The sequence below is a fragment of the Monodon monoceros genome, unplaced genomic scaffold, assembly GCF_005190385.1.
Source record: "Monodon monoceros isolate NGI ecotype Baffin Bay Population unplaced genomic scaffold, NGI_Narwhal_1 Super_Scaffold_16, whole genome shotgun sequence".
NCBI lineage: Eukaryota > Metazoa > Chordata > Mammalia > Artiodactyla > Monodontidae > Monodon > Monodon monoceros.
Window position 1 is genome coordinate 76,252,203 of NW_021703772.1, and position 14,876 is coordinate 76,267,078.

A 14,876-nucleotide genomic window follows, 5' to 3' on the forward strand; every position below is an offset into this window, starting at 1 on the left:
AATGACACAATAGAACAGATAGATTTAGTTGATATTTATAGGACATTCCATCCAAAAACAGCAGATTACACTTTCTTCTCAAGTGTGCATGGAACATTCTTCAGGATAGATCACATCTTGTGTCACAAATCAAGCCTCAGTAAATTTAAGAAAATTAAAATCATAGCAAGCATCTTTTCTGACCACAACGCTATGAGATTAGAAATGAATTACAGGGAAAATACCATAAAAAACACAAAAACATGGCAGCTAAACAATACGTTACTAAACAACCAAGAGATCACTGAATAAATCAAAGAGGAAATCAAAAATTACAGAGAGACAAATGACAATGAAAACACGACAATCCAAAACCTATGGGATGCAGCAAAAGCAGTTCTAAGAGGGAAGTTTATAGCTATACAATTCTACCTCAAGAAACAAGAAAAATCTCAAGTAAGCAATCTAACCTTACACCTAAAGGAATTAGAGGAAGAACAAACAAAACCCAAAGTTAGCAGAAGGAAAGAAATCATAAAGATCAGAGCAGAAATAAATGAAAAAGAAACAAAGAAAACAATAGCAAAGATCAATAAAACTAAAAGCTGGTTCTTTGAGAAGATAAACAAAATTGATAAACCATTAGCCAGACTCATCAAGAAAAAGAGGGAGAGGACTCAAATCAATAAAATTAGAAATGAAAAAGGAGAAGTTACAACAGACATCGCAGAAATACAAAGCATCCTAAGAGACTACTACAAGCAACTCTATGCCAATAAAATGGAGAATGTGGAAGAAATGGACAAATCCTTAGAAAGGTATAACCTTTCAAGACTGAAGCTGACAGAAACAGAAAATATGAACAGACAAATCACAAGCACTCAAATTGAAACAGTGATTAAAAATCTTCCAAGAGGGCTTCCTTGGTGGCGCAGTGGTTGAGAGTCCGCCTGTCGATGCAGGGGACACAGGTTCATGCCCCGGTCCAGGAGGATCCCACATGCTGCAAAGCAGCTGGGCCCGTGATCCATGGCCACTGGGCCTGCACATCTGGAGCCTGTGCTCTGCAGCAGGAGAGGCCACAGCAGTGAGCGGCCTGTGTACCACAAAAAAACAAAACAAAACAAAACAAAACAAAAAAATCTTTCAACAAACAAAAGTCCAGGACCAGATGGCTTCACAGGTGAATTCTATCAAACATTTAGAGAACAGCTAACACCCATCCTTCTCAAACTCTTCCAAAAACTGCAGATGAAGGAACACTCCCAAACTCATTCTATGTGGCCACCATCACCCTGATACCAAAAATCAGACAAAGATACTACAAAAAAAGAAAACTACAGACCAGTATCACAGATGAATATAGATGCAAAAATCCTCAACAAAATACCAGCAAACAGAATCCAACAGCACATTAAAAGGATCATACACCATGATCAAGTGGGATTTATCCCAGGGATGCAAGGATTCTTCAATACACGTAAATCAGTCAATGTGATAGACCATATTAACAAACTGAAGAATAAAAACCATATGATCATCTCAAGTGATGCAGAAAAAGCTTTTGACAAAATGCAACACCCATTTACGATAAAAACTCTCCAGAAAGTGGGCATAGAGGGAACCTACCTCAACATAATAAAAGCCATATATGACAAACCCACAGCAAACATCATTCTCAATGGTGAAAAACTGAAAGCATTTCCTCTAAGATCAGGAACGAGACAAGGATGTCCACTCTCACCATTCTTATTCAACATAGTTTTGGAAGTCCTAGCCACAACAATCAGAGAAGTAAAAGAAATAAAAGGAATACAAATTGGAAAAGAAGAAGTAAAGCTGTCACTGTTTGCAGATGACATAATACTATACATAGAGAATCCTAAAAATGCCACCAGAAAACTACTAGAGCTAATCAATGAATTTGGTAAAGTTGCAGGATACAAAATTAATGCACAGAAATCTCTTGCATTCCTATACACTAATGATGAAAAATCTGAGAGAAATTATGAAAACACTCCCATTTACCATTGCAACAAAAAGAGTAAAATACCTAGGAATAAGCCTATCTAAGGAGACAAAAGACCTGTATGCAGAAAACTGTAAGACACTGATGAAAGAAATTAAAGATGATACCAACAGATGGAGAGATATACCATGTTCCTGGATTGGAAGAATCAATATTGTGAAAATGACTATACTCCACAAAGCAATCTACATTTTCAATGCAATCCCTATCAAATTACCAGTGGCATCTTTAAGGAACTAGAACAAATTATGTTAAAATTTGTATGGAGACACAAAAGACCCCGAATAGCCAAAGCAGTCTTGACAGAAAAAAACAGAGCTGGAGGAATGAGAGTTCCTGACTTCAGACTATACTACAGAACTACAGTAATCAAGACAATATGGTACTGGCACAAAAACAGAAACATAGATCAATGGAACAAGATAGCAAGCCCAGAGATAAACCCATGCAGCTATGATCAACTAATCTATTAGAAAGGAGGCAAAGATATACAATGGAGAAAAGACAGTCTCTTCAACAAGTGGTGCTGGGAAAACTGGATAGCTACATGTAAAAGAATGAAATTAGAACACTCCTTAACACCATACACAAAAATAAACTCAAAATGGATTACAGACCTAAATGTAAGTATGAAACTCTTAGAGGAAAACATAGGAAGAACACTCTTTGACATAAATCACAGCAAGATATTTTTTGATCCACCTCCTAGAGTAATGGAAATAAAAACAAAAATAAACATATGGGATCTAATGAAACTTCAAAGATTTTGCACAGCAAAGGAAATCATAAACAAGACGAAAAGACAACCCTCAGAATGGGAAAAAATATTTGCAAACGAATCAACAGACAAAGGATTAATCTCCAAAATATATAAACAGCTCATGTAGCTCAATATTAAAGAAACAAACAACCCAATCCAAAAATGGGCAGGAGACCTAAATAGACATTTCTCCAAAGAAGACATACAGATGGCCAAGAAGCACGTGAAAAGCTGCTCAACATCACTAATTATTAGAGAAATGCAAATGAAAACTACAATGTGGTATCACCTCACACCAGTTAGAGTGGGCATCATCAGAAAATCTACAAACAACAAATGCTGGAGAGGGTGTGGATAAAAAGGAACCCTCTTGCACTGTTGGTGGGAATGTAAATTGATACAGCCACTATGGAGAACAGTCTGGAGGTTCCTTAAAAAACTAAAAATAGAATTACCATATGATCCAGCAATCCCACTACTGGGCATATACCCAGAGAAAACCATAATTCAAAAAGACACATGCACCCCAATGTTCATTGCAGCACTATTTACAATAGCCAGGTCATGGAAGCAACCTAAATGCCCATCGACAGATGAATGGATAAAGAAGTTGTGGTACATATATACAATGGAATATTACTCAACCATAAAAAGGAACAAAATTGGGTCATTTGTTGAGATGTGGATGGACCTAGAGACTGTCATACAGAGTGAAGTAAGTCAGAAAGAGAAAAACAAATATCGTGTATTAACGCATGTATGTGGAACCTAGAAAAATGGTACAGATGAACCTGTTTGCAGGGCAGAAGTTGAGACACAGATGTAGAGAACAAACGTATGGACACCAAGGGCGGAAAACTGCAGTGGGGTGGGGATGGTGGTGTGCTGAATTGGGCGACTGGGATTGACATGTATACACTGATGTGTATAAAACTGATGACTAATAAGAACGTGCAGTATAAAAAAACAAACAAACAAACAAAAACTAATACTAAACTTTCTTTGGGTTATTTGTATGGAAATATGTTAATATAAATGTTTCAGACATTACATGAAATTTCTAAAAATCTTATATGTTCTGGTACAATGTTATAAGTCATAATTCTAGTTATTACTTTAAAATGTATATCTCAGAAATAACTAAATTTCCTTGTCAATTGCATTATTATGAACTTTCATCAAATCTTTAACCATGGTCATTTTTAAGTCTTTTGACATTTACAGACAGTTCTGGGTATACTCTGATGCTTTTGCAAAAATGTTCCTATAAAAGGGTTTCATCTTCAAGGAATTCATGGAAAAGACTCTGACAAGTACAGGTTTCTGGTAACTGACTACACTGCTGAACTGAATGAATAAGCATTTTCAGAACTCAAATGGAAAACTGATGAATTCATAAAAGTGCTAACAAAAGATCAAGATGAAAAAAAATTAATGACATGGGACTGAGTGAACTGATGAGGATGATTATAATTTTTGTGACTTTCTGTTTGAACAACAAAAAAAATCCCACAAGGACTCGGAGGCAAAAAATATACAAATCAATTTTCACTGCAAAGTAAAGAAGTTGTTACAGTGGAGGATTCCTGGACTGAATGTCAATATTATGACATAGTGTGAGTGTGTTTCGTGTTTGGTAATTGCAATCATTGTTGCTTTTGTTCTGGTCATCCATTTACAATGCTTGGTGTCAGTTTATTTATCTCTTGTAAAAATAAAATACAGTGTGTGTGTGTGGACAAAAAAGAACAAATTAGACTTATGAACATGCTCTCAGAACAGAACTTGTTTCTATGTAGGGGACTTACTGTAGATCTTAATTTCTTCATTCGTAAATAAATTACTATTTTAATAAAAAAAAAAATGACCAGTGATCGACTACAGCAAGGAAAAGCTGTTGTCTGTCCACTACAACAATATTGAGTGTAGGTGTCATCATTAACTTCAACAATTGGCTTTTCAAGGGAATCACACAGGTATATGAATTGTGTTATTACAATATAGCATATCAAAATGATTCAGAATTTCCTCCTCATAATATCATATTCGCTCAGTGATACCATGGTTGATACTGCTAAAAAAGCATTTATTAAGTAATAAAAATCCAAAATTCATAGGTACAAACATACTTTACTTTCATAAGTGCCACACTCTTTTCAGATGAATTCATGTTAACTCAACCAAAAACTGATATCCCTGGATTATTAAATATATATATATCTATGTGCTGCACATTTTGCTGGAAACATCAAAACCTGGGCTTATGAAATCAGCCTGGAACCACATTTTTATGACTCATAAAAGAAATTAGGCCCTAAACGCAAAGGGCTGGTTATTAAGTATTGTATCTTTAAAAAAATCAGCGTGTTGAAAAACATTTATATTTTGTAGGTACAAATTTCAAGAGATAGAAACGAATAAACTCCTTAAACTTTAATAATGATCCGAAGATGCTATTAACAAAGACTACCTTTGATGAGCTGAGTTTTCGAAAGCATTTTTGAAAGGTTAGCAATTGAGAGTTAACTTTCAAAGTAAGTTCAAGGATCCTTCTTTAAATGCTTACTTGGAATACAGATCAAAATACTACAATAATGTCAAGGAAAATAAGCTGTTTTCCCAGTTACATATAAATACTTTTAAAGGTATGTTTGGGGAGTCTTTACCATTTTATCTTCAATTTGTGCTCAAAACAAGAGCACAGCTGTCCATTAAGAAAAGGAAAAAGAACAACCGGAGGTTGTGAAAGGACAGCTGCATCTAATCACCATGTCAATTGATACACTGTTAGAAATCTACCTCCGCAAAGAAAGAAAATCAATATTTATAGAACAGCCAGCATTTCAAATATATGGTTAGTGCTGTGACTACACTCTATTTTAAAATTCTTAAGCTTTTTACCTGTGACCAATAGGATAAAAACGTTGCCATTTATAATGGGGTGTTCTGTGCAGAGTGGTTTCTGCTTACATCACGTCGTTTCAAAGGACTTGCTAGGACTATCAGGTTGGCTCAAGCTGAAACAGCCCAATTACTAGTAAAAACTGCCTCAGGCTTTAAGAGCCTAAAGGGCGCTAAAACTCGTGATGCTATAGTATTTGCATCCTTAAAAATACAGCCGGAAAGCAAACTAAACAAATGTTGAAAGTGCATTCTTCAACACTATTTCAAAGTATTTCTACTCTTCATTCATATACCCATTTAGGAGACATAATTAGACACTGCAACTCTATCAGTATTGCCAATGGCTAATGGGCATAGGGCAAGACAATTAGGACATACAGTAAATACTTTGAAAAAAATCAGATAAAAGTAATTCAGACATGTAGCTATTTATATGACTCCTTTTAACTTTAAATTAATGGGGGTCATGAGAAAAATACAAATCAACATGTGTAAAAGTATCTTATTTTAAGTTTATGAGCTCTTGTATTATGCTGCTCTATTAGAAAATGTCATTGTCCTTCTAAATTGTCCCTATTAGACTTTTATATTAGTCCTGGAAGGTAAGATTATATAACTATGTGTGCCAGTGATTACGGTGGAATCATAGAGCCCAAAGCACACAGGTAAGCCAATGGAACCTTCTTTTCTGATGGCAGGCTCAGAGGAATGACAGTGCAGGCATAGGAAGAATACCTTTCACCTCTCTTATCAGTGGGTCCTTTCTCAGGTTGCATTAGAGAAGTGGGACAAAGGGTTCCCATTTGCTGCAATTCTTATGAAGAGATTCCCTGGTATAGAGGAGATATCCATGGAGAATTCAGTAGAAAAGAAGAAACAAAAGTGGCTCCCTTCAAAAATTCACTCATTCATTTAGTCATTCACTTATTCTTCTAATTATTCAACACATATTTTCTTTCAAGGACTGCAAAGCGACAGGAAAGTTGCTAAGCATGGTAAATACAAGTCTCTGAACTACTTTGGCAATAGATATAGGTAATAAAAATTAAACAATATAGTACATAGCAATGATGGATGGTATCATGGTATCGAAACTGCAGGAAATACACCTTTGAGAGAGAAAGAATACCCAGTTAGTTCAAGACAGAACTGAAGCATCCCTGAAACCAAAAAATAAAGTAGGTAGGAGCATACTGGAAGGAAGCAAAATTGTTGTCAAAATTCAATCATAAAGACTCAGTACTTAAAGATCACATTTCGAACAACTGCATAAGTGGAGAATAAGATGTAGTACTAGAAGCCCTGGTATAAAAAGAATGGGAGTCTCCTTATAAAACATCTTGGGCAAATGAACAGATACACGGAGGTGCTGCTAGAAAGAACTGTAACATTTTCCTTAGCCGGATTATTATGGAGGTTCTGGAGACTTAAAAAACTCAATATAAACCATTTTAGAGTTTTTGGTAAACATGTATGTGTTTGCGTGTGTGTTTATGTATACTATAGAAAAAGATATAATTCTAAGCAAAAATGTGCAAGCATGTGTCCCTCCCATCTCTCCCATACCAACTCCTCTTCTTACAAACTTAGATGAAAGACAGAAACCCAACAATTTTAGATGATAGCGAAGAAATCCATGATTTTGATTTTAAGAGTACCAGAAACTGCCAGTAATGACAAAAATAGTTATCCACTCAACAGAGGCTTGCCATCATACAAATGACAGATTCCTGACTTCCCCAATACAACCTACTTTATCTGATTTTTGGATGATTTGAAACCTGCCTAGGGCTAGCATTGTTTATAGGCATCCAACTCTAGTTTCCAGTTTACTTCCCTCCTTCCCTTTCCACTGAGAAGCAATTTATTGTTTCACATTTTTGGTTTTCCCTCTTTGCCCACACACAGCAGGCAGGTTCCATACTCAGCGATGCTGTCTCTGAGACATCCAGAAGCATAAATGCCCCTTAGGAAATTCCCAGATACTTTCAGCATATTCCCCAAGTGTCCTTTTACTGCTTTCCAAAGTAATTTCTGGGCTTAAATGAGCCCATTTTATAAGAATAATAACCTTCCAAATGATATTTATTGTAATGTAAAAACTACATTTTCCAGAATATACAAACAGTCCCTCTTGAGCAGCAAGTCATTAGTTCCAGATAGCAGGCATTTTCTTGCATCCTTTAAACTCTAAAACTTGTCATTTCATTGCATTTTGAGAAATGGTTCTACCACTTATCTGCTTTTTTCACTCAATGGGAAATTATACAAAAGACTAACACCTGACTTTCTACAAATAATATTCATCATGAGTGAATAGAATACATATTGTTACAATTATTCTCAATTGCTTACATTCCCGAATGTACGCTGTATATAATCACACGTAACACATTTCTTTCTTGCATTAATTCTTTCTTCATATTTGAGCTTATATATTTCTACAAGTAATGATCTGAATTCAAAAAGTATCATCAAAAGAAAATGAAAAGGTTATATAACATCTGGACTGGGTTTCTACTGTAAAGAGAAATACATCTATATGCGAAATAGTGTTCCTGGCAATAGCTTCTTGACATAGAGGAGGGTTAAAAATGTGTGAAAAAAATCCATCACCTAATCACACATTTACACATGCATTGCCCCAATTTTTCTTTTCTGTGGAGTAATGTTGGATCTTAATAAGAAAGTTCATACTGCTCATTCCCTTTTTCATCTATAAAAGAAGGATGTTCACAGCCTCATATATACTTTCAGAACCAGAGCATGTCAATTAGAACCCACACTGACTTTTCTAAACCTGTGATAGATGATAATGTAGAAAAGAGGATGTGGGCATGGATTTTTGTTGTTGTTCTTACAGGTTACATAATAATGGCATTGATGACCGTAAGGCCTATCATAAACTATCAAAAATAGAACATTACAAATTATTTTATAAATACAGCTGAATTCCTGTTATATTAATTTATGCTTTGGTTTCTTTGGACTTTGAGATCTTGAAGATAAACCTGTGTCTTCCTCTTATTTGTATCTTCTCATATGTTTCTTTTTTTCCTTAAAAAATGTAATACCTCAGCAGTTTTTTTTAATAATTAATATGGCTGTTGGAGAAATCCTAAAAAATTTTAAAGAATGCAATAACTCATAATGATGCCACCCAGTAATGGGATTTTCTCACAATGATTTATTTATTTTCTCTTTTTTAATGACATTTAAAATTTTCTTTTAATTTTTTAATTATTTATTTTCTTTTAAAATTTGTTTTTAATGAATGTTGAAAAATAATTGCCTTATAAAGAAAATTTATAAAATATAGAAAAGTATAAGGAAAATAATGAAATTACTCATAATCTCACTACCCAGCGATAGCCTAAATTTACTTCTATTTCCATAACTATCCTTCTCTGTAACTAAAGTAGGATAATATTTTATTGTCCCATATTATGCTTTTTCACATATTTATCGATGAGTAATTTACTGTCATTTAATATTCTTTAAAAATATAATTTTTTATATCTGCATAGTTTTCCATCTTGTTTCTGTAGGAAATCATTTCATCTTTCCCTACTCAGATATTTAAGAAAACAAGGCAGTAGAAAACATCTCTTTATAAACATTAAAAAAATTCCTTACCAACTCAGTCAGCCTTATGTGTATAACACAGAAATAAAGACTTACTTCCCTTAAAAATTTTTTTCTTAAATTGAGCTGGTACATGTCAGTTAAATTTGGATGGCCTTATATATTGATTGCTTCATTTTTTTTAGCATAATACTTGTGCCCAGAAAGAAACAAAGAAAAAAGAATATTTAGGCATTTGAGATGAGTATAGTCTTTCTCATTTTAGGTCAAAATTGACTTCATAGGACAACTTCTCAAACACAATTTTCTACAATATTATGGTGATAAACAATATCTTATTTAAACTAGTAGAAGAGGAGCAATAATGCAACACATACTCAGCATGTTTAAAATTGTATTTTCCCCTGCAGAGGAAGAAAATGTCATAATTGCTTACCTGGGGATATGATATAAAAGAAATCTTTAAATTCATCCATCCAAACTTCTGCCAGTCTCCTGTTGTTCTTGTTGATGACATGACCAGTGCCACCAGGGAAAGTGTATGGAGTTGCCTTCCGAAAAACGTGACCCACGTGGGAACAAGTCACAATTTCCAATGAGCCTCCACATTGCCAAATCTGGAAAAAAAGAGCAATTGTTGTATAGCAATCATTGCAGATAATGCAGTAATATTGTCTGAGAAGCAACTGAGGCTAACTCAGTTAAGACCAAATCTTCAGATCTTACTTGGTTCAAACAATGTCAGATGAACACAAAATTTAGAATGGGTATACTTGGGTTTGGCAAAGGGTTCTAATTTGGAAGAGTTTGATGTATTTAAATATTGTAGTATTGGAATTGTGGAAGATGTAATTATTTTTATGTGCCTTTATTAGACTATCTAATTTTCAGTTTCTAATACTTAACCTAATTTCTATTTAATAGATATTTGGTATCCAAAATTTTCTATAAATAAATGAATTTGTACATCTTGAATGCCATGGTCAATAACTAAATCTGATTTGGAGAAAATCAATCTGCTCTACCCCATCCACCTGGAACTTCAAGTAACCATTCATTTTCACCTCTCCATATCTCCTGTATCTTAGGCTTTTGAATAAGCTATTATTCTTATTAAAGCATGCTAAGTATCCTTTAAATCTATTCAACTTCTATGCATCCTTTAAAGCCCACTTCCAGGATCATTTCTTCTAGGCAGCTCTGTGGGGAGATTTAGTATTGTGTGACTTTTGTACTTTAAACACAGTTGTATTAAGAACATATTACAATGTATTGGGTTGGCCAAAATGTTCATTTGGGTTCTTCTGTAACATTGTATGGAAAAACCCGAATGAACTTTTTGGCCAACTCAATATTTTAAATTGTTCACTTCACTATTGCTCCCTTAAAATTATGAACCCTTGAAAGACAAATGCTATATATTTCTTGGTATCCTAGATTTACTGTTCAGTTGAGGATAGGTATTAAGTGTCCATAAAACATTTATTTCTATAAAATTATATTATATAGCCATAGGTTACAATAGCATGTATGTGTATGTGTGTGTTATATATGTATATCATACATATAAATATATTATATATATATATATATATATATATATATATACATATAGTACATTTATTCATCCCAGTAAATGAAAGTCATAATTATTGCCATCTGTAATTGGAAGGATTTGGCTTTATACCATAAATAACATTATTCTTATTTTAAGATAGAGCTGTTGGGCTTCCCTGGTGGTGCAGTGGTTGAGAGTCCACCTGCTGATGCAGGGGACACGGGTTCGTGCCCCGGTCCGGGAAGATCCCACATGCCGCGGAGCAGCTGGGCCCGTGAGCCATGGCCGCTGAGCCTGCGCGTCCGGAGCCTGTGCTCCGCAACGGGAGAGGCCACAACAGTGAGAGGCCCGCGTACAGGAAAAAAAAAAAAAAAAAAAAGAGCTGTTTATTTTGGAAGAAAAGGTTTTCTCCTATTGATCCCTCAAGTAATATTCATCTGAGAAGAGGGCTGCTATTGGTCTTGGGTAGCAGTAAGAGACATCTTTTCTAGAAGATGAAAGATGATAAATAAGTTATACTCATCAACAATGTTTGTGTATTACATGTACAGTCTATTCTATCTCATTTTCTAATTGTTTAAACAGTGTGATGCTAATAGAAAAGATGTTCCAACCCAACGCTGAAATGATGGACAATATAAAAGAGGAATGGAATTCACCATTTCCCTAGAAAGACGGGTAGCTCATTCTTAAATAATCAAATTACTTAATTGATTGGTAACTTTCTCATCTTTCTAGCATAAAGTCTATAAACTGTCTTGTAATTACACAACTCTTTACATTCCTCCTTTCTATTAAAATAGAGGAAGTTAATCCTTCTCCTACCAAAGACAAATCAATACTTGTATGTCAGTCTAGAGCATATTACTTAAGTCTGTCTTAATGACTTCATTGATTTGGTCCTCCCCTTGAGTTTCTCCTGAAACATCAGTCATTTCCCTCATAATTGGATTATGCCTATCTTTGCATAATACCTCCTAAACCTCCTATCTTTCAAACAGATTTACAATAGAGATAAACAAATTTTTAAAATTACAAAACACAACAAAAGGTTCATCCCTTGATCTATATTCCCATCCAACATATCTCTTTTTTCTGTTTCCCCTCACTGTAATTAATATAATTTTTTTTACTGATACACGTTATATCCCTTCCTCAATTTTCATCTGTTCTTCTACTCATCGTGAAATGCTGTTTATTTCCGCAGTCCCACAATATTGCCATGATGAAAATCACAAATTTTTCCTTTGATGAATATCTAGCAGACTCCTTTCTTGGATCCTCTTGCTTTTCATCCTACTACTTCACTATTTATACATTTTCACTCTAAATTTTTAATTAAATGTTGGCATTATTCCTTCTTTGTTCATTCTCTAGGTGGTCTTATTTGTTCTTATTATTTTATGCATGATCTGAATACACAAAACCCCCGCAGTAACATCTCAGCCCAGACTTTTCCTCTGGGATCCAGACTTGTGTATCCAAACACCTACTTGATACCTCCTCTTGCAAGACTCCGAGGCATCCAAATAAACGTGTCTGAAGTGGAATTGTTAATTTATCTCCACCTTGTCAGCCAGATCTTATTTTCTTTCAGTTTTTTTTTTTTTTTTTTTTTTTTTTTGCGGTGCGCGGGCCTCTCACTATTGTGGTCCCTCCCGTTGCGGAGCACAGGCTCCGAACGCGCAGGCTCAGTGGCCATGGCTCATGGGCCCAGCTGCTCTGCGGCACGTGGGATCTTCCCGGACCGGGGCACGAACCCGTGTCCCCTGCATCGGCAGGCGGACTCTCAACCACTGCACCACCAGGGAAGCCCTCAGTTTTTTTTTTTTTTAAACCATCAATAAATGGAGCCACTATTCACCCAGGCAGTCAATCCAAAAACAAAACAAAGCAAAAATGACAATAGAACTCCCTTCTCCCCCCAAAAAATCCCCTAGAAGTCATCGCCGATTTCTTCTTTTCCTTCATCACTTATATTCCATCCATTAACAAATCCTTGTGGTGCTATCTATAAAACAATTCTCAGTATATCCATCTCGTTCTGTCTCTACTGCCACCATCCTTGTCCTAATCATTAACATCTCTTGCCTGTCAGTTGTAATAGGCTCTTAATTGTTTTTCTACTATCACTGTTGCTCTTCTATAATTTGTTTTCTGCTGAGAAATCAGAGTGGTCTTTAAAATTCTTAATCATGTCATTTTACTTCCCTGCTTCAAATCCTTCAATGGTTTTTCACTGCACTGTGAATATAAATAAAATCCTTTATCAAGGCCTCTAAGAACTACACGACTCTCCCCTTCTGTCAATAAACTATGGTGATATTGGCCCTCTGCCATTTCCTAGAATAACAAATCACATATTTTTTTCACACACCAAAGCTTCAACATGCGCTTTCCTTATACCTGGAAAACAATTCTGTCAGCCCTTCACTGGACTGCCTCTTTCCCATACTTCTCATCTCAGCTAACATATCACCTCATCAGATTTTCCCTAACTGCCATATTTAAAGCGCCCCACCCAAGTTATTTTCTCTAATAGCACCCTATTTGTTTCCTTCATTGCTTATCACAATCTGCAATTTATTTCTCTAACTGTTTGGCTATGCACATATTCTCCCAACTAGAATGTAGACTTTAGAAGGGCAGTGGAGAGGTTTACTCATGGTTGCACCCCCAGAGCCCAGCCCACTGCTTGTTACATGGTAGGTGTCACTGTATGTTGGCTGAATGGAAGAATGGAAACTCAAATTTAACTACCAAGACTAACATTAAAAAAGCAACCCTGGGGCTTCCCTGGTGGCGCAGTGGTTGAGAGTCCGCCTGCCAATGCAGGGGACACGGGTTCGTGCCCCGGTCCGGGAAGATCCCACATGCCGAGGAGCGGCTGGACCCATAAGCTATGGCCGCTAAGCCTGCGCGTCCGGAGCCTGTGTTCCGCAGCGGGAGAGGCCACAACGGTGAGAGGCCCACGTACCGGAAAAAAAACAAAAACAAAAAAAACCCAAGCAACCCTGGCAGAATGATGAGATTTAAACAGACATATTTTTGGAGGGATTTTAAATTACATTTTTTAAGGAAATATTTTTAGTACCAAACTAGGCAAAGTAGTCTAGTAAAATGATACGCAACTGCTGTTCCACATGTCTTGGGAACTGAGGGAGGTCTTTGGAGGTCACAACACAACAAATAAACATCAGAAATGGTTGATGGTTTATGGCAAACAAGGTTGCTAAATAACACATTCTTAATTTTTTTTTTTTTTGCGGTACGCAGGCCTCTCACTGTTGTGGCCTCTCCCACTGCAGAGCACAGCTTCCGGACGCGCAGGCTCAGCAGCCATGGCCCACGGGCCCAGCCGCTCCGCGGCATGCGGGATCCTCCCGGACCGGGGCACGAACCCGCGTGCCCCACACCGGCAGGCAGACTCCCAACCACTGCGCCACCAGGGAAGCCCCACATTCTTTATTTTCAATGTGTTTTCAAAGTAACCATTTAGTCCAACTGATACTGTCTCTTAAAAACATGATTTAGTAAAGTACTCAGGTGTTTGTACGGCGACCACACCATTCAACAAGGTGCCCTGAATTCAGAAGAAATAGCATATGATATGTTATACTTGAGGGGGAATTGAAAAACTTTTCCTTATTGTGAGGAGCACAGTGTTAGTGGTAGAGCTTTCCCTTCTCCTCTATGGATTAGGTATGACTAAAGAGTTCCTTTCTTCCTTCACCCAAGTCATATAAGGGAACTAAATGAATGGAGAGACTGGCATTTCACTCCTGACTGGACACTTGCTGAGCAGCAAAATCAGCAGATTACCCTGGTGCTCCCATTGGAACATAGCAGAATATGGTGAGTGAGTCTATGGGAAAGCCTCAAGTGTGGGGAAAAACATGACCTTAGTAAAATGGGGACCACCTCTAGTCTAGAGAATCCTGAAGGTGGGCTGGGGTTTATTGAACAGCTTGTTCCAGCAAAATTGATAGGTCCAGTGATGCAGTGACCCTGGGAGGGAGTGGTCTTTGGAGACAACTGGACAAGACTTCAGTGGTTTCAAA

At 36.3% G+C, this 14,876-nt stretch overlaps 1 protein-coding gene across 2 annotated transcripts in view; it reads right to left on the bottom strand.

Annotated features, from left to right (window-relative positions):
* GALNT13 (polypeptide N-acetylgalactosaminyltransferase 13) overlaps positions 1-14,876 on the bottom strand; it is a 557,255-nt gene that overhangs the window by 163,773 nt on the left and 378,606 nt on the right. For both annotated transcript variants that reach the window (XM_029225787.1, XM_029225788.1), the window contains exon 9: positions 9,694-9,874. In XM_029225787.1, the coding sequence (XP_029081620.1) occupies positions 9,694-9,874 (181 nt within the window). The remainder of the gene's footprint in view (positions 1-9,693; positions 9,875-14,876) is intronic.